The sequence below is a fragment of the Trachurus trachurus genome, assembly GCF_905171665.1.
Source record: "Trachurus trachurus genome assembly, chromosome: 13".
Classification (NCBI taxonomy): domain Eukaryota; kingdom Metazoa; phylum Chordata; class Actinopteri; order Carangiformes; family Carangidae; genus Trachurus; species Trachurus trachurus.
The window spans coordinates 35,291,529-35,311,883 of NC_139892.1; the positions used below are offsets into that span (position 1 = coordinate 35,291,529).

At 47.6% G+C, this 20,355-nt stretch overlaps 2 protein-coding genes across 2 annotated transcripts in view; one reads left to right on the forward strand and one right to left on the reverse strand.

Annotated features, from left to right (window-relative positions):
* Positions 1–20,355, forward strand: part of rnf26 (ring finger protein 26) — a gene marked incomplete at its 5' end in the record, with an annotated part of 86,211 nt that overhangs the window by 59,439 nt on the left and 6,417 nt on the right. The window lies entirely within an intron of this gene.
* Positions 1–20,355, reverse strand: part of kmt2a (lysine (K)-specific methyltransferase 2A) — a gene marked incomplete at its 5' end in the record, with an annotated part of 50,395 nt that overhangs the window by 9,904 nt on the left and 20,136 nt on the right. Inside the window, 19 exon segments of the mRNA XM_083984366.1 lie at positions 279–2,843; positions 4,414–7,144; positions 7,817–7,963; positions 8,078–8,238; positions 8,351–8,429; positions 8,531–8,642; positions 9,238–9,396; positions 9,504–9,641; positions 10,996–11,090; positions 11,229–11,443; positions 14,875–14,945; positions 15,300–15,410; positions 15,986–16,162; positions 17,061–17,245; positions 17,512–17,625; positions 17,759–17,879; positions 18,501–18,599; positions 19,722–19,868; positions 19,990–20,226. Of these exon segments, the coding sequence (XP_083840492.1) occupies positions 279–2,843; positions 4,414–7,144; positions 7,817–7,963; positions 8,078–8,238; positions 8,351–8,429; positions 8,531–8,642; positions 9,238–9,396; positions 9,504–9,641; positions 10,996–11,090; positions 11,229–11,443; positions 14,875–14,945; positions 15,300–15,410; positions 15,986–16,162; positions 17,061–17,245; positions 17,512–17,625; positions 17,759–17,879; positions 18,501–18,599; positions 19,722–19,868; positions 19,990–20,226 (7,664 nt within the window).

A 20,355-nucleotide genomic window follows, 5' to 3' on the forward strand; every position in this document is an offset into this window, starting at 1 on the left:
ATTATAAAAAAAAATAGCTTTGGTGAAGCATCCGATGAATAAAACATACAGAAAGAACTATACTACATCTTACCACCATGAATATGCAACAAAACTGTGAAGAATCAGTTTGAGAGTACGTTCAAATGACTCTGAAGTCATTGAAAAAAACTTTGTGGGTGATTTTTCAAATGTTTATAAATGTTACATTCATTATGCAGAACAACAAAGTTACTGCAAACTTTCCTGTCTTCTTGTAAATAAGAAACAAACGCAGCATTGGTACACGTGTGTCTGACCTTGGGGCGGATGGAAGTCGTCCCGCTGGGTTGTTGTGATGCTCCTCTGCCTGAGACGACTTGAGCTTCTTCCCGCTCTTCAGGTCCGGACTCTGCCGGCTCCTCTTGGCTTTCTGTTTGCCCTTCTCGGCCCCCGAGCCCGAGCCAGGAGGCCTCTGCTCTGACGATCTGGAGACGGGCGTCGCTCTGCTGCTGCCGCTGCTGCTGCTGCTCTGCGAGTGCGCGGCGGTCTGCTGCGTTTGCGTGAACACTCCGACGACGCGGCCGTTGGCGGGACTCAGCGGCGTGGGCGGGCCGGGGGCTATGGCGACGGTGGTGCCGGGGCAGCTGCTCACGGGCTGGGACTGGTGCTGTCGGACGTCCGCCTCTCCGTGCTGGCTGACGGCCACGCTGATGGTCTGCTGGGACGGCAGCACGCAGATGCTGCTGGCGATGGAGGTCTGCACGGGGGAGCTGAGCTGTGACTGCAGCACCATGGGCTGGTCCGACAGGCCCAGGCCGCGCGGGCCGGCCTTGAACAGCAGGTTGCCGATCGGCCCCGTGATCTCGCCGGAGGAGAGGGAGACCGATCCCGGTGCGAGGAGACCGGCGGCGCCGCTAGGGGCCATCGACACGACGTTCAGCACCGACTGACTGGGGTTGAGACCGGAGACGGTGCACGGGAGCAGGTGAGTGGAGGCGTCGTGGCCGAGGAGGCCGGGCTGAGCCGGGCCGGGGATCCGCTGCTGCAGGAGAGCGCTGGGGTCCAGGTACATGACCCCGCTGGACTTCGGCCTCTTGATGATGTTGGGGACCTTGCGCTGCGAGGTGGAGAGCGCGCTGAGCTCCACCAGGCCGCCGGGCTGGCCGGGGATGCCGGCGGTGATCTGCGGGGACGACAGGTTGATGAGCGTCATGTTGGGGGGGGGTCCCACCTCGGAGGGGGCCAGGGTGGGCTGGTTGCGGGAGCGGGCCAGCTTCTTGTTCTTCCTGGGCTGCAGGCGGGAGATGGGCCGCTTCCTGCCGGCGGCCGAGGCCAGCGCGGTGGCGGGAGAGGAGAGCGAGGAGGGGCTGGACACGATGGCGACGCCGGGGACCAGGTCGTGCCGGCCGGCCTCCGACACCAGGATCTGGGGCTGGTCGTGGGTCTGGGGGGGCAGGCCGATGAGGAGGCCCGACGTGGTGCTGGGGATCCCGGTCTGGAAGCCCGTCGGCGCCGCTCCCTGGAAGGTGTGGATGTGGGAGGGGTGGGCGGGGAACAGCGGCCCGGCCGTCGATAAGCCGGCGTTGATGCCCGTGGTGAGCGTCATGGAGCTCAGCACCGTGGGCGAGCTGCCGTCCATCACGCCCGCGGCGCTGATCTTCTGCGTGACGCCGTTGGGGACGGTCTGGAGCACGTACAGCGGCTGGAACTGCTGGTTGACCACGATGAGCTTGTCCGGGCCGGGCTTGATGACGGCCGGGCCGGACACCTGTGCCTGGACGGGGCCGGGGCTGCCGGCGGCGGCGGCGGCCGACGCGGCGATGTACTTCTGACCCTGGAGGGGCAGGGAGGGGGAGCTGGGTAACCCCGGGGTGCCGGAGCTCCTGGAGACGTCCTGGTTGCCGGGGGCGTCGACCACCGGGCCGATGGCGGGGCTGGGGATGAACTGCTCGGGGGTCATGTGACCTTCCTGCCCGTCCCTGTTTGATCCCAAAGCGGCGGCGGCGTCGTGCTGGTTCTCCGACGGCGACACGCCCGGCCCCGCCGCTCGCTTCTTGTCTCCGCTCTTCTCCCCGCCGATGCTCTCCTGGTCGGACGGCGTCAGGCCGAGCATGCCGCGGTCCGTGGCGTCCGAGATGAGGCTCCCGGCCGCCGCCGCCGCGTGGTTCTGGCCGGAGCCGACGGTCGGGCTGCGCGTGGTGAGGACGGAGAGGTCGGAGGGCAGCTCCAGAGGGAGGTACGGCTCCTCTACGGAGATGGAGCTGCTGACGCCGCTCTCCACCACGCCGCCGCCGCTCTCGGCGCTCGGCATGGGCTGGGAGAAGTCGTCGAACAGGATGTCTTTGCGGCGGTTGACGTCCACGCCGACGTAGCCCTCGTCCAGCAGCAGCTCGGAGGACGACGGCTCCGACTGCTGACCCAGCGCCTGCATCGACATGGACGGCGTGTTCAGGACGAACTCCATGATGTCCGACGGCAAGATGTTCCCGCAGTCGTCGCTGTTGTTGTTGTCCGAGTCGGACTTGAGCAGGTCGGTGCTGAGCGACAGCTGCGCCTCCAGCGGGTCCTGACCCTGCGGCTGGGACTTCACCCCGACGCCCAGCGGGAGGCAGTTGTCCTTCTGGTTCTTCCGTCCCTCTCGCGTGTTGCCGGCCGCTCCCCCGCCGCCGCCGCCGCCGCCGCCGTCCGCCTCCTTGCTCGAGTCGTGGGCGTCGGGCTTCTCCGCGTGCCTCTCCCGGCCCCTCCTCTTCGGAGCGCTCTTGTGCGGCGTGGAGGAGGACGTGGCCGTGGTGGTCGTGGTGCTGGTGGTGCAGATGCTGGTGTCGCTCTCCGAGCCGTCGTCGACGCCGTCCAGCTGCCCGATGCGCTGCTTTCCCAGGGTCCTGCAGAAGACAGCCAAGACCATATGTCAGGTTATTATATATATATATATATATATATATATATATATATATATATATATATATATATATATATATATATATATATATATATATATATATATATATATATATATATAGCTTTATTTCACAGACTCCAAGTCCAACAATTGACACAAACAAAGAAACATAGACAAACAATATAGACAGCACACAGTTTGTCCACACACAAACTAAAAACAGTACAGTTGTTTAGACCAGTATTTCCAAAACATGGAAGTGTATTTTGTGTCACTCTGAGTTGGGTCAGTCAGAGACATTATAATTCAATTTTTTTATCAATATAGTCTGCAGATAAATGTATAAATACAATTTCTTAACAAAGCATTGGATGTGGGGACATTACTGGACACAAACAAATGGCTGGCACTTTCCCACCGTGGATACTTCAGCAAGATACGAAGGGCGTCATTATACGCAACCTTGATCTTATTCATCTTACCTTTACTAGAATTGCACCAGAGGTGCTGTATATAGTGGTGTACAGACTCTAAAGAGAGCAATTTTAACATCCTTTGAGCACATGTGAAATTTACGATCATGTTTGTTATTATTGATCCTACAACCTTACTAGAATTATCGCTTTAGTTCTACTCCTCCGCTACTCGAGGCGCGTTTCCACTGCAGGAACTTCCCGTCTACAGTAACTAGGTACCCAGAACGACCCGAAAAACTTCAAGGTGGGGTTTGAGTTTTACTGCTGATTGGTCAAACTCAAAGTGGGATGTGACGCCAAGAGAAAGTCCCGAAATAAGCGACATTTCTAAAACCCAGCGTTATTAAAAAAGTGTCTACACAAGACAGAAAAAAAAAGAGCAAAAGACCTGAGAGTAGTAGCATAAAAGACGTATGATAAGATGATAAGTGGACAGACAACTACACGATTGAAACAACATTTTTAAAACCAGCATTATTGGAAAGCGTCTGTATATATTTTTTGGTTGTTTGTTTTTCTTTTTTAAATACTTGTAATGAACTCCTCATTGTATTCGTATCTGAATATAGGCATAAGCAATTGTAAGTAAGTACTCAGTCTACATGTGTTAGTTGTCATGGTACCTAGTGCATATGTTGATGAAACCTAATGTAATTATTTGAAATAGTTTTTGGTTTTTTTACTTTGTTATTACATTGTCTGATTATTCAGTTTTTTTTTTCACACTTTGTTTGGTAGTTTTTCCTGTTAAAAGGGTTTTCCATGGAGTTTTTCCTCAGTGGATGTGAGGGTCTAAGGGTAGAGGATGTTGTTGTGATGCCATGTAAAGCCCTTTGAGAACGGGCTATACAAATAAAATTGCCTTGCCCTTGCCTAGTTGTTGATTTTTATGTTATAAAATCTTCAAAAAAATGCAAAAAAGAGGAAGAATGTGTCTGTTTGGCTGGAAAAAACACACAACGATTACGTGATGATCGAAAGTGTTGAGGGGACAGTTCCTACCCCCCCTCCCTCCCTTTACCAGGAACTAGAACTAGTTTCAAGCTTCATCATCAACAACAGGTTCCTTGTACTTACAGAGCATTCAGCATGTCCTCTTCAGCTTTGGCCTGCGCTCTCTGTTGCTGCTGCTCTTCGTCTTTGAGGAAGCGCTGCAGCTGGGAGCCTCGGCCGAGACACTGGTCGATGCCCTCGATGGACGGCAGACCCTCGCCGGGGTTGATTATTGTCCGGGTGAAGTTGTAGTAGTAAGGGTCTTTACCCCTCTGCTTCATGACGCTGTCCTCGTCCTCCTCGCTGTCCCCCGACGAAGAGGAGGTGCTCATGTCGTCCGCCCCGTCCACCTGCCCCTCGGCCGACTTCTTGCGGCCGCCGGTCCTCCTCTTCACCACGGCGCCGGCCGCGTCGCCGCTGCCGTAGAAGGCCAGGTCCTCCTCGCCGTAGGAACGCACGCCGTAGAAAGGCGTGAGGCCGAAGAACATGTTGGAGCGGGCGCGGGCGCTGCGGCGAGGGTAGCGCCGCTTGGCCGACCCCGACCCGTCGCTGTCGTCCTCGTGGTGTTTGTCGTCCATGCCCCTGTCGTGGTGGTCGTGGTCGTGGTCGTGGTCGTCCTCGGGGCCGTCGCGGTGGTCCCGGAGCCGCTCCTCGTCCTCGGTCTGGGTCTGGGTGTCGGACTCGGAGCTGTCGCTGCTGCTGGCGGACGGCGAGGAGAACAGGGTGGAGCGGGCCGAGCGGCGGGCTCCCAGGTTGCCGGGGGAGACGGTGGAGGTGGTGGTGGTGGTCGTGGTGGTGGCGGTGAGGCACGAGGAGGAAGAGGAGATCCCGCTGCCGGTGCTGGTCCCGTTGGGGTCGGTCTTGATGTCGCTGTTCAGCAGAGACGCGGACGGAGGTTTGACCGATCGCCTTTTGTCCCGAGAGGTCGACAGCTGGTTGGTCGGCTGTTTGGCGTGAGACTGCGACGACGCCTTCGCCGCCTTGTCGGGGGCGGCGGCGGCGGCCAGCTGCTGTAAGCCGTCCAGACCGGAGACACTCTTCTTCTCGGGACAGGAGTAATTCTCTCTGCTCTTGGAGGACGACCGGTCTCCTCCCTGCGCTTCGTGCTTCTCCCCCTGAGCCTTCCCGTGGCCTTTGGTGCTGTTTCCCAGCGCCGGCGCTTTGCTGCTGCTGCTGCTGCTGCTGCTGCTGCTGTTGTTGTGAGAGCCGGGGTTGTTGGCGTTGGCGTGCGTGTTGGAGCTGCCGGTGGCTTTAGTGTTGTTGTTGTTGTTGTTGAGAAGCGGGATTTTGTTGCTGCTGTTGCTGTTTTGGAGCGTCTTCTCCTTTTCGCCGCCGTCTTTGGAAGCCTCCCTGCTGCTGCCGCCGGTCGTCTTAGCTTTGGGGTGTTTGTCTTTGGCGGCGGAGGCTGCGGCCGGGGAGGCCAGAAGGTGCGGGGAGCCTCGCTTGACGACGACGACGTCGTCTTCCGCCGATGTCCTCGACGGCCACAGGGGCTTGGTGCCCGACGCCGTGGCTGAACCTGATGAGTGATCGTTTGATTTGCGTGCGTTGGACTTCTGAAACGAAGGCTGCGGAGAGCTGGATTTCCCGATGACAGAGTCCTTGTGGTGTGAAGATGGCATTAGATTTCCCGTACCGCCGCCGCCGCCGCTGCTGCTGCTCTCCTTCCCTGAGCTGGGCTTGTCCTTCGACTGGGGGATGCTGGAGGCGGAGGCGGAGGCGGGGGCGGAGCGGTGACGGGGCGGCAGACTGAGGTTGGAGGAAGCGTCCTGGTCCTTACCTCCGTGCTTCCCTTGCTTTTCCGTCTGCTTGGCGCTGCCGCCTCTCTGCTGACCTGTGAGAACGGCGGTGCCCGCCAGAGGGGACGACTGGCCTGAACTCGCAGGTGCCAGTCTGGGACTTTTGCCCTCACCGCCCCCGACCTGTTTGGACTGACCGCCAGCGGGGGCGTCTTTCCCTGAGCCGGACTCTTTGTTTCTCTCTGTGCTTCTATAACTGGACTCTCTCGAGGGAGGTCTGCCCTTGTCAGAGTCTCTGCTAGATGGTCTGTCTTTACCTTGGCCTGAGTCTTTTCCTGTTTCCCTGCTGCTATATGGTCTATGCTTCTCCGAGTCCCTAAAGGCTGAATCTCTGCTGAGTGACTTGGATTTGTCTGAATCTCTAGAGGACGATTTGCTCTTTTCTGTGTCTCTATTGCTTGACTCTCTGCTCGCCTGTCTCCCCTTGTCAGAGTCCCTGTTTACTTGTCTCCCCTTCTCTGAGTCTCTTAAGGGATCTCTACTGAGAGGTCTTCCCCTCTCGGATTCTTTCAGACCCGAGTCTTTGTTCAGCGCTCTCCTCTTTTCTGGCTCTTTGGCTGGTTGTTCACCCTTGTCGGAGTCTTTTTGCCCGAGCTCTCTGGACGATCTGTTCCTCTCAGCATCCTTAGCGGCTTGGTCTCGACTCGACAGCCTCCCCTTGTCGGGGTCTCTCGCCCCCTGGTCTCTGGATGGCTGCTGTCTGTTTCTGTCGGCGGAGAACGGTCGGCCTCTCTCGTCGTCCCTCTGGATCGGGCTCTTTGCCGAGTCTTTGCTGGCGTGTTTTGACTTTTCCGGGTCTCTGGCGGGAGAGGGGATGAGGGGAGGAGGCGAGGTGAGCGGGCGCGACGAGATCTGAGGCTGAGGGGAGGTCATCACTCTCTGTCTGTTCAGCTGGTGGGGAGGAGGAGAGAGAGAAGGGGAGCTGTGGCGGCGCGTGTCGATGTTCCGCATGCCGGGGTTCACCAGGGAGTCTCCCACTGTCACTATCTCATGGCTTTGGGGCTGAGAGGTACCGCCTGCAAAACACAACAAGTGGAAATTGGTACAGGAATGTACTAGGCACTGCTGAGAGTTATATTTGATGCTTAAAAGGGATAGTTCAACATTTTGGCAAATTGGCCCATTGCCATATTCCTTATAGTTTTAGGAGTAGGTTTGTTACCTTTAATTGTCGGTGCAAGCTATTTTTTAGAACAGTGGAGCAGAGCCGTGAGCTGCTCAGAGCTACACTATACGGAGGCTAATGGGATTTCTTGGTTTCCCTCATCAAACTCATCAAATACACAATCCAACAACTCCAAAACGCTCTGGTGGACAAGTTGTGACCTGCACATTCGTGAACAACTCTGTATCGTAACGTTGTGTTATTATCTCATAGCGTGGTGAATGTGCAGGTCACAACTTGTCCATGAGAGCTTTTTGGAGTTGTTGGATTGTGTATTTGATGAGTTTGATGAGGGAAACCAAGAAATCCCATAATGAGCCTCCGTAGCGTAGCTCTGAGCAGCTCGCGGCTCTGCTCCGCCATTCTAAAAATAGCTTGCACCGACAATTAAAGGTAACGAACCTACTCCTAAAACTATAGGGATTATGGAAATAGGGCCAGTTTGCCAAAATAACTATCCCTTTAAATGTAACTACCGGTACTTTGAAAATGTTTCTACATAAATGCAATCTCCTATTCATACCTGGAGAGGGCATGGGCCTGGGGCCTATCGAGCGCTGACAAGGGGGGTAGCTGGGATGCCGGTTCCTGGTGTAAACCCTGAGCTTGGGGGTGTTGGTAGGGGAGAGCGTGTCAGAGCGTCTTGGGGATTCAAATGGATCAGGAAAGTCTACAAGTGGAAAAGAAAAAAGAGAGATTCACCAAAAAAAAAAAAGAGTATATTGTAGTCTCAAATGTGGTATACACAGTGAAACATGAATTATAGAAAAAGTCAACAAGTTACCTGCTAAGGGAGGCGGGCTGTGTGCTATAGTACGATTCTCCTCAAAAGCAATCAAGCTCTTCAGGTCAGACTCCAGCACCTGAGGTCGACAAACTAGGATCCTGCAGGTGTACACGCAGCGCTTTCGGGCATCTAACGTACTCCAGTACACCCTTGAACATCTGCAGGGACAAAAATATATTTAGTGTGACTCAATTACCTGGGAAATTTCAATTTCCTTTCAGCGGTTAGATGTCATTTACATGTTGAGTAAACAGGAATGGCAGCACTTACTGGTATCCCACAGGGAAGAGTTTGCGTTTGCAGTCTGAGAGCTCGGTCAGTATCCCCAAACAATCAATCTTCATGGAGCCTGAAATGAGAAAAAAAAAAATCAGAAATCAAGAAAGAAAAGACACTGAGGCTGAGTGGATAAAATGGGAGCTCCAGATTCATGGTCAGCGGTCGACCTACCTATCATCATGTGGACGTTTTCAGGCTCCAGTCCTGCAAGCCACTTCCTCCTGAGACTGAGGCCCTCCAGGTCCACCAGGATCCTGCGCGTGACCTCAAATCCAGACACCACCTGGAGAGAGAAAACACGGAAGCACAGGACGGATGAAGGGAAAATATCAAAAACGTAGCTCCTAGCCTGGCATCTGCTTATGCCTACCACACACATAAAGATAATCGGGCTGATTTTGCCCCGATTTTCCCCCTTCCGACCACGGACAGACACCGCCCGATTATCTTAAGCTCTTAAGATTATCTTATAAGATTCTCCTGTAGTGTGTGGTGTGTTAAGAGTCAAAATTCTCCCGACAATCGGCTCGGAAAACGTTCGGCGCCGATAATCGTAAGTATTAAACATGTTCAATATTTACGATTATTGGGGCCAACAACCGTGGCCGTTTCAATCAAAAGTCATCTTGTGTGTGGGAAGCCGGTGTTGTGCGGAGAGATTCTGAAAAATCTTGATGTGTGTGGTGAGCTGTGTTTGGAATATCGCAGGACACCACACACACAATACGATCAAAACTTTTTCAATCGCAGATTTTTTATCTTCATGTGTGGGGTCTCTCACAGATAAAAAAATCGGTTGAAATTTATAAAATCTTTATGTGTGTACCCCCCTTTAGAAGACCTACTGAGTAACTAAAGGAAAATCGACATAGACTTACTTCTCCCTTTATGAGATCCCTGTGCTTTGGACAGTAGACTTTCTTGTCCTCCAGGAAGACACAGTGACACTGACGGGCGCACATGAAGTGGTAGTTACTGGTGCAAGAGGTGAGGCAGCAGCCGACCGTGGCCCCTGGCTTCTGGCACTTCTCACAACGCTGCACAAAGAGTAGGACAGGGTCGTCAGTGTTGGTTTGGGTTAAATTATAAGCACTTGGGGTAAATACCGGTGTGATGGATGGATGGATGAACCGTCCTGTCTTACCAGCTGTTTTCCCCTGAGAACGGCCATGTGAACGTTTTTCAGCGAGCCGTCGTCGTCCTCGAACACCTCGGCGGACCAGAGGGCGCAGTTCACGTGGGTCCAGTCGTTCTGACCGATGTACAGCAGCCGGCCGCCCTCCTGAATCAACAGAGATGTGACACAGATTCAGCCTCATTAGCCACGTTTTTCTACAATCTGATTATAATCGTTCTGATCGGAAATTGCAACTGCACTGTTTTACATGGGCGCGAAATAAAGTGATCTGATTAAAATGTGCGTGTATGTACATGCATCAAGCAGTTAATCTGAATAAATTCACTGTGACATGCGCAGTGAAGTTTTGCTGGTCTAATTTGTTGAAAACAGTAAATAAACGCTGTCACTGCTTCTTCATTCTCTCGTACGTGTCTGTTGCCTCCTCTGATCAACATGGACCTATATCATGTGCTGCAAACGTTACTTTTGTCTCCGGTTTTCTCTTTAATGAAGCAGCTTATAATCCTCCTGCGTTCCATGCGAGGGGGTCGGCTACAGCAGGAGCCTCACATCACAGCAACGGTTCATATTTTGTTTTATAATATTTACTTCTTTTTTTTTCTTTGTGCAATGTTTTTGCCTTCTATGTGTGTTTGTTTGTATATTTACCTAGTATATAGTTATTTTTTTTTATTTCTTCACCCCCTCTTTTATTGTTTGCTTGTTTGTTTTGTTCTTTTCTTGTCTGCTTGTTTAATTTTTCCCCTTTTCTTTTGATACCCTGCTGAGTGTGGAGGAAAGGTTTATGTGTATGTTTTTTAACTGAAAAATACCAAAAAACCAAACAAACACAGGAGCCAGTGGATGAAGGTCAGAAGCAGAAACGACTTTGATCAGATTAACCATTTACGGTTACATGGATCTTGATCCAAAACTCAACCGGCATAAACCACCCATCTTGATCCGAAAGAAATGTCTTTCCGTTTGGATTATTCAATTAAATATATATATATTGATAATTATAATAATTTTCCAATCGACGTGTTTACATGACGATGTTTTATTACGGATCGGCATTAACTGTTGATATCTGGATATATATATGGAGTATATTTCGATGGATATATGATATGTGTTATTATAATGTATATTCTGTAGAATGAATGTATATACAAGTATGATGTGTGATGTGTAATGATGTATACATATGATATGTAGAAGTGTGGGTAATAGGATTAGTATGTGAACAATTAATATAACGAAGAATGAATGAAGCACAGTTAAGAAAGGTAAACACTTATTCTGTTTTTGTTTTGTTAGGTGAAGCATATCGCTCACTTGTTTTTTTGTTTTAAATTTTTATAATGTTTATGTTTTGTGTTTTCAACTGTATATTTGATACTGTTGGACCCCAGGAAGAATAGCTGTGGCTTTGCTGCAGCTAATGGGGATCTTAATAATAAATAAACAAATAAATAAACAAATCTAGGTGAGGTTGAGCTGACGTGTGACTCACGTTGGTGTTCTCGTCTCCATACTTCAGACACAGAACACACTGCCTGTTGTCGCTCACGCCCGGTGGCGGCGGGAGCTCTGGGCTGTCTTCACGATCTGAAGAGAAGCATCAATTTTAGATTACTTAGAAAATAAATTATTACAACTATAAACAACAAGATGTGACAAACAGTGTGCATGGAGGTAAGTTTTTTTTTCTTCTTTTTACACATTCATTCTTGTAGTTTGTCTTACCGGGTATGGTTGGGGGTGGTGGGGGTAGCGAGGGGGGGAGCGGCGGCGGGGAGGCCGGAGAGTCTGGCTCACCGGGGTTCTTGGGCCGCGGAGCTGGGATGATCTTTTTCATGAGGTGGGGGTGCTCGGCTCGGGAAAGCTCCTGTCTCTCCTGCCACTGGGCGTAGTTGTGATCCAGAGACGGAGGCAGCACGGCGTTCGGGAGCAGCCCGCTGCTGGGGAGGAGCGGCAAAACAGAGCCAGGGACGTTAGGCGATGCATGAGACGAGGACATTAGGACCGTTAGAGCAGAGACAGCGATATGGTTAAACATAGGGGGGGGCGATATGGCAAAAATATCATATCACGATTTTTTTAAAATGAAGTCACGATTTCGATTTCATCACGATCTTAAATCGAAAAAAGAAAAACAGACAATTTAGGCCAAAGAACCTTTCTGAACAGATTTTAATCTAAATAGTTGCAGTTTTGCCAACATGTGCAAACAACGTAAACATAGTAAAAGGTAAACAACACTCTGATAAAGTGCACTCTTGCAACATAAAAGGTAGCTTTCAATAAACATGAAAGTAAAATATCAATGAAGACATTACTGTTTGTTTTATTCAACAGTCATTTTAACAGGATTTTAAGTATCAAAACACTAAATAGCTGATTGAAAAGGGCCAAATAAAGTAACTGTTGTTATCTCTTTTAGTAAACTTTGCAAATGTCCTTTGTTTGCGCTTTGCAGCATAGAACTGCAATTTATAGAATGTGCCCCAGACGATCCTACGATCTCTGCACTTTGGCAGATTGTCTACACACTCTAATCCTTCACGATCTAATATCGCCATATCGCCCACCCCTAGTTAAACACTAAAGTTGTGATTGTGCTGCTGCCAAAGCCCCCGGATGAAAACAAACAGAGCAAATCACCAAGAACTTCAGAATAACCCCATGAGTCATCGTTTGGATTTGCAACTTCAGTGAAGCCTAATGACATGAAGAAGACTCCGACAGGATTATTCAGTGTGTGTGTGTGTGTGTGTGTGGGTAGAATTGTTTTAACATCAAAACAACACTTACAACTAGACAAGTCTTGGATAATTAATGGTATTATTCACCTCAAAGCACAGGTTCTCCCCAAGTAAATAGATCTTTACCAAGCAAAGAAAAGTTTCCTTCTTGCACTAACACTGCAATGAGTCAAGAGCATCATTCTGGATAAAAGACAGGTCGTTGTCAGGGAGGTAGACTTTGTTTTTGTTCCGAACAGCTAAGTTCGATTAGATAGTCGGCCATTAAAAACAGTGAGGACAAGCAGCCTGCGATGATGCAAATATATACTTTCAAGTATGACATAACTTATTGTGTAGTCTTATTAAATTGAGCATATAACAGGGTTCCTACAGCTTAAGCCAACTTAAATAAGACGTTTTTAATGCCGCTTGAAATGAAATTTAAGACCGACTTCACAATAAACACAAATAAAAAAAAAAAAAAAAAAAAAACGTCACCACATCTATTATATGGGGTTAGGGACAATTTTACCCACTTTCCTATGTGGTCCAAGGTAAAGTGACTGCTACATGAATGATTGGGGGGGGAAAAACTGATTTGGGAGCTGGTGGCGGTAAGAAATTTGGCAGTGACGGCCGCCACTAACTTCTCTATGTCAGAATGTTACCAATTATTTTGAGATTTGAGACTAATTATAATCATAAAATCCCACTTACCAAGTGTTAACATTTTTAAGACGTTTGAAAAATTGATTTAAGACATTTTAATGCCAATTAAGGCCTTGTTTTTAGATAGAATTCGATGCCTTTTAAGACTTTTTAAGGATCCGTAAGAACCCTGATATAAACAAAATTCAACTTAACCACTAACTAGAGATGGTACTGAAATAATCAAAACACATGACCCCTGAGCACTACTCTAAACTTTGCATGTCAGAGAGACAGTATCTTGGATTTTGTCCCCGTACGATGTAAAAAACCTTCTGAGCAGCGGGTTAGCAACCAGTAAGTAACAAATATTCACATCAACGGAGCGATGCCAGGTTAGGGGTTCTGCCAAGTCAAGCAAGGCTGAGTAACTGGTGTGATGCTAAGTCTCAAACTTAATAAGCCGGGCAGAGACATCCGAGCAGGAATCCGTCCAAGCCCCTGATACATAACGCAGTCGACCAAACTGACAAGTAAACCACAATTGGACCGCAAATATGCATCAAAGAGCCTTGGGCTGAAATGTGACACCGCTACGGCTTGCCTCCCACAGCGCCTGCAGGCAAAGCAGAATAAATGGTCGGGGGGGGAAAGCTGATAGCTAAATTGGAGGGAGCGAGTGAGATAGTTAGTGAGTGAGGGAGTGTGAAGGTAAAACTTTAATAAGCAGCACAGTGAAAGGCTCCTGGTGCCACATAACAAGTGGTTACGAGCTTTGATATATTTGATGTATTTTCTCTAATAATGTCACATAAGCTTGTCATCTCTGTACACAGCATTAATTATTCAATGGGATCATTTCATTATTAATCATTGATATAAAGGCATATGCACCGATCCATGTGTAATGTGGGGATTTCCATTGATGCCTTTCTCTAACCATAAACTCTGACTATCTCTCAAGAGCTTCTAATGATCACATTAGTTGATATAGCCAATATATATGGGTTGATATGTTATTCTGAGTGTATGGGCCTCCGAGCATCTATTATCCACTTAGACTCACCACTCAGCTGCCCAGTGGGTTCACTAAATCAGAGAAACGGTGCGATCAATTTCATTAGAGCAGCTTTAAGTCCTGCCTGGGACCTCTCATGACAGAGTCAAGGTGTGTGGAGAGAAAACTGCTTCACTTCTATTCTGAGTTCTTTAAAAAAAAGGCTGTCTTTCTGTTTTTTACGTTACTGCTGATGAAGCGTTTCGGTCGCGACTAACACTCAAACTGAACAATCAAATTCCCTCCACCGCTCAAACAGATAATGTGAAGATCAGATGAAATCCCGGTCTTGCCACTTGGCTCTTATTTTCTTCGGCCGGCACATTTCATAAATATTAGTTCACTGCCTTCTGGTTCCCCTCCTATTCACAGAAGACCGTACAGCGTCCCCCCACAAGAAACCACATCTTACTCCTTATTTCAATAATTACAGACCTACAGTTCTTGAAAAGTGCAGCTTTGCTCCTAGGGTTTTTTTTTTCAGTAGGGTTCACATTACAGGAGTATTAAAAACAAATTTTCTTCTCTGTAATTACAAACATAACTCGTATTACCAGTTTAGAAAATGCACAGCACATCACACGTTTTACATTACTATTAAGAATAAGTTCACTGTTTGCCAGTAGGCGCTATTTAACTTCTGACTTACAGACAGTTTGTATTCGTTTTTCATTTTTTCTTCATTTTTTGTCTCATTTTATGGCTGTATTTCCAACTTTTTTAAACCACAACAACATTGTTAAGTTAAACGATGTAGTGAATATTCAATGTCATTTTCAGACATTTTCAAATAATTCCATCATAATTCTGTGAAACTAATCTAGAGAGTAAATATAAATGATGTCTTATGTAACTCTAATGAGTTAGTCAGAACAGTTGGACACTGCACTGTGTGACTGGTGCAACCTACTGCATCGACTGCAGTGCGAAGGACACTCACTTAGAGACTTTCTGCCTTTCCCAGAACCTGGACTCCTTCACTTTGAACCATGGGAAGCTTCGGTCCATTTGCTGAAAGAGAAAAACACGAGATAAAGTTTGCATATCAGGCCGCCTGAGCCCTTGCACAGACTTCCAACCATCTGGGGCAAGATGGTGGTTAGTCATACTGTAATTGAACAGAAGGGGCATAGCTTGATGTTGCCATACTTGACTAATATACTTAACCTATATCTGCTGCAAAGGGCGGCCAAATCAGTGGATCAAGAAACTATTTCTGATTTTGATTTTCAAAAAATATGACATGTGCTTTTTTAGCATGTATGTAAATCTGTGTCAGAAATAACATCACATCATACACATTTATTAAAAACTATACTATTAATATATCATCCATATGATCCGCAGCTGGTCTGAGATTCTTACCCGAATGAAGAAAGACTTGACCATGCTGTTGGCTTTCCTGCTTTCAGGCTGGCCACCGTCACCGTTGAGGGCTGTCTGAATGATCCGCACTATGTCGTCACTAAAGTCCAGCTGGAGAGAGAGGTGAACAGACACACACAAGATAAGAAGAACTGTTAAAAAATGCAAATAAAAATGAGAGGAAAGTTTAACTAACACCTATCAGCTATCTACTACATGTTCTTGACCACTAACCTGAGAGAACAGGACACATACAAGTTTCAAATCTTCAACAAAAAATGTTTCAAAGGGATAGTTCGACATTTTGGCAAAGCTTGCGGCTCTGCTCCGCCGTTCTAAAAATATCTTGCACTGACAATTAAAGGTAACAAACCTACTCCTAAAATTATAGGGATTATGGCAACGGGCCAATTTGCCAAAATGTTGAACCATCCCTCTAAAGGATATGAAGCATTTTCTAAAGTAAAAAACAAACAAACTGTGTTTTCCAACATCAATATTCCAACTATGCATCAAAGCATTAGGCAAACAGAGTCTCTGAAATGTTTAGAAAGTGTTTACACGTGGTTCGGTTGGATAGATCTCCCCCGCCGATCTCCTGGTAAATGTACAGCAAACAAACGCACATGCGCTTCCTTTTGACGGAGATGTAGAGACAACAGAAAACACAACGGGAACACGCGTACCACTGAATTGTAACGGCCCTGAACCATCTTTTTCTCAACAGTCTCCAGGTCTGGAGGGGAGTCACTGGGAGCTGGGGGGGCGGCCTCCGTCAGGACCGGAGGGTCGGGGCCTTCTGGAGAACGACGGGATGGAAGACTCTCCTCTGTCTCTGGGTTCAGCTCGGGAGGCTTCACCGCCTGTACAGACAGAGCCGTTATGAACATCGGCATTCTGCTCATTAAGCTGCATTCTGCTGCTTGAACTGTTTCTAATTGAGTCTGTCTGTGTGTTTACATCAATATCAATATCAAATCTATCTACAGTATCCTTGGCATCGTGACATGAAACAGCATATTTTCACTAATGGTTTGCGTTGTAATGTTAATTTTGTGAAGCATAAGTTATTTCTTGAGTATAAAGAAAAATGGGCTAATGATATCTGGTTTAAACCAAAGCTCAGAACCTGTTGCCATGTGTATTGTTCAGAACCCTATGTGACTTTGCCATTGGATAGATCCAAGAGATCTTTATGTGCCCAGTTGAGGGCTGGGATTCTCCCTCTGGCAGTAGAAGTAGGTCGGTTTAACTCAGTACCTGAGGAGGGAAGACTATGCACATTATGTAATCTAAATGTAATTGAGGATGAACTGCATTTTGTGTTTCATTGTCCGTTATATGACGAAGCAAGAACAGGCAGTTTTTGTTTCAGAAAATGCAAAATGTGAAGCCTGAGTTGTTTTGGGTTGATGATGAGGTAAAGTTGGAATGGTTCTTCAGAAAAGAAGTCTTTACTAGAGCTACTTTCATAAAGTGTTGGCGCCTTTTCTTGAAAGGCGCCAACAAATACAATTTATTATTATTATTATCATTATAAAAAGTGCCTGGTCAAAAAGAAAAAGTTATTTATCTATGTGAATTCCATGTGGTTTTTGTTTTTGTTTGGTTTTGTCTGTGCTCTGATGATTTAGTTTGGTGTCTAAATATGATGATAATGTGTCTTGTAAGCCCTTATAGGCTGGGTGCCTTGATTGGTGCACGACACGTAAATAGATATAAATTCATTCATTCATTCAATTCAATTTGTGCGTGTCTCACCTGTCTGTAGCGCAGCAGGTGCGTGGATGTGCGTGAGTTGAGCAGTGCGGTGAGGACGTGGCGAATGCTTCCCTGGAGCTCCCTCTCCAACGCCGTCCTCCACTCGGCCGGGTGGCGTTCCGTACATTTGGTACAAGTGTAGGCAACGCTCTCCGGCAGCTTTGACAGAAGCTCGTACATCTCATCTGTGGGGGGGTGGGGGTGGGGGGGGGACACGACAGCGAAAGATGACAGGTCATTATTGCGCCCATTATTAAGTTGATCGTCTTTCAGCATCTCATCGGCGTGACAGCAGCAGCGCTCCCAGGGCGGCCTGTCAGTCAGCTGCACGGGCGCTGGCAGCTGACAAGACAAATTAAACGCTGAAATATATTAAGTACAGAGCTCCACTTCTGATGAACGGAAGGTGAAGGTGTGTATTAACGTGATTTTCCTATGGGGACCTACGAACCTGTCAGATTCTCACACTTGGCATGAACCCAATGGTTGCAACGACCGCACTCCATCATCTTGCTGTCGTAGTCGTCGTCGTCGTAGCACTTATCACACAGCGGGCAGAAGTTCCCTGAGAGAAAAGATCGCAACAGGTACGATCAGATTAAACCGTTCAGTGTGAGATGGATTGGATTCAAATGCCCTTGTAATGTCACATCTGATTTTTTTTTAAAGAATATTTATCGTTTCACCGCCTTGCTCACCTTTAGCAAAGAGTTTGGCACAGTCATGACACATGGAGAAGTCGTGTGACCACTGGGCGTCCCAGGACTTCCCAGGTTTAGTGGCTCCACAACTTTTACAGCGCACACACTTGGTGCAAACCTGCAAAGCAAGAAAGAAAGAAAGAAAGAAAGAAAGAAAGAAAGAAAGAAAGAAAGAATGAAAGAAAGAACGAAAAAGAAAGAAAGAAAGAAAGAAAGAAAGAAAGAAAGATAGAACAAATAAAAGACAGAAAGAGAGAAAGAAAAAAGGAAAGACAGAACGAAAAAAGAAAGAAAGACAGAAAGAAAGAAAGAAAGAAAGAAAGACAGAAAGAAAGAAAAAGAAAGACAGAGAGAATGAAAGACAGAAAGAAAGAAAGAAAGAAAGAAAGAAAGAAAGAAAGAAAGAAAGACAGAAAGAAAGAAAAAGAAAGACAGAGAGAATGAAAGACAGAAAGAAAGACAGAAAGACAGAAAGAAAGAAAGAAAGAAAGAAAGAAAGAAAGAAAGAAAGAAAGAAAGAAAGAAAGAAGGCATTGGTGAGGTGGTGACCGCATCACACAAACTTGCAGGCAGTTGTTTAAAAGAGCGGAGCTGGTGTGAAAGTGACACTGTGAGGAGTAAAATGTGGAAGCTGGGACAATGTGTGAACAGAAGGAAGAGGCAGCCTGATGCTTAAAGTTTAGTCAGGCAGTGATATCGAATGGGGGGTTGCTAAGGGAGGAGTTGTGTTTGTTCATACCCAGACTCTCTTCTTCTTGGTGGGTCTGGTGGGATGGTTGGGACCCAGGCACTCCGGGTGATAGCTGTTTCGGCACTTATCACACTCTAGCAGCTGCTGCTATAATGACAGAAACCAAAAAAAAAAAAAAAGTGCCGTGAGATCATTTCAGGGGCAAATTCAAAATTTTTCCATGCCCAAACCAACAATGCAGTCCTATTCACAGCAAATTAGTACCAAATATGTCACCTAGGTTTGACATGTAATGGAATTATCCACTTTAGCCAAACTGTGTTGTCTGTCTGGGAATGAATGAACCAACGAGTTAGGTGGCGCATTACTGGGTTTTGACAGTGCAGTTTACTTTATTCAGGGAGATGGATGGAAAGAACATCATTATAAAAGGCATTACGCTGCAGCTATGTGTGCTGTAGAGGGCAGTGCTTGGTAGGAGTTGTAGACAGCCAGTAAAGCGGAAACTGCAGTCAAGGCTTTGGGTCAACACAATTAGTCCAAGCATGTGTGTGCCATTGTCCTATCCCGAACTACGAGCAGTTCTGCCATTCATAAATACTCAAAAGTTAAATGAAATGGAAAAGTTAACAACTCTTTAATGGGGTTTCCACTCGACATGTGTCTGGTAGGTGCAATATGTAGATATTTTATGTTCAATCATGCAGCACTGAGTATCTGTGGTATAATATATCTGCAGAATGTGAGGCTCACCAGGAGCTGGGGTTTCAGGCCTTTAAGCCACACTCTGTTGTAGAGCCAGAGGCCTGCTGCTGCTAAGTTGGTCAGACATAAAAGCCAATCAAAGCAATAAATTGCTTAATGCTCTTTGGGTGAAGATTTGTTTCATAGAATGAGCTGCGACTCATCCTGAGCGTTCACATCTTTTGGATGCGGACCGCTGAATGACCAGTAACGAAAAGAAGTTCATACAAGCACACTGACATGCACCCGCAGGCCAGAACCATCCAGCTGGCGCTCGATTGTGTTGTGTAGAGCTAATATGTTTAAACATCATTATAAAATGACAACCATACAAAGCTCGCGCCATGGAGTTAAATAATAAAATGGTGGCAGGAATCCAAGACGCTGATTAAGTGATGTCTGCTGGCAAAGGCTGCCGAGTTTCTTTCTAGAGGGAGATTCTTCAGTCTTTACACTCTGTCAATCTAAACTAAGCTTCTTTTGTCAACAGCTTTAAAATGAACAGAACTGAATTCAATGGCTTACTTTAGTTTTCTGGTGCTGGCGCCCACAGACCTGGCAGAACCGGCATCGTCGACAACACCAGTTCTCAAACTGCTCCTGGAGGGGGCGCTCTGACTCCCCCAGGCAAAAGAGATGGAAGGGTTCACAGCAAACCTGGCAGAAGACAAACTAGAGACAGAGACAGAAGAGGAGAAGCACAGGGAGAGAAAGAGAGACTGTTGGGATATAGATTCAGCTGTGAGAGAGGAGGAAGTTCATAATGACTGTTTTTTGGTTGTTGTTTTTTTACCTCAACATTTCCACTGCTTGCACATAAAAAGCAGAGCACCCTGGGTGTGACAGGCACAGAGGTGAGCAGGCTGAGGCCTCCAGCCTCCCACACCTTCTCCACATCATGGTCCCTCTTGAAATCCACTCTGATACGATGCACTCCGTCGCAGGGCGCTCGAGACTTCACCTGGCCCCTAGTCGAGGGAGTGCTCAGCCAGTTTAAAGTACTACTGCTGGGGGGTTTAGCGGTCAGCGGCTTCACATGGGGGAGACAGAGAGAGGGTAAATATTGATCACACGTGGTCCACACAAGGAGCATCCACAGTTTTGAACTGAATTATGCAGAAATAGCAAGAAAATCTAAATAAAAAGCTCCAATAACTTC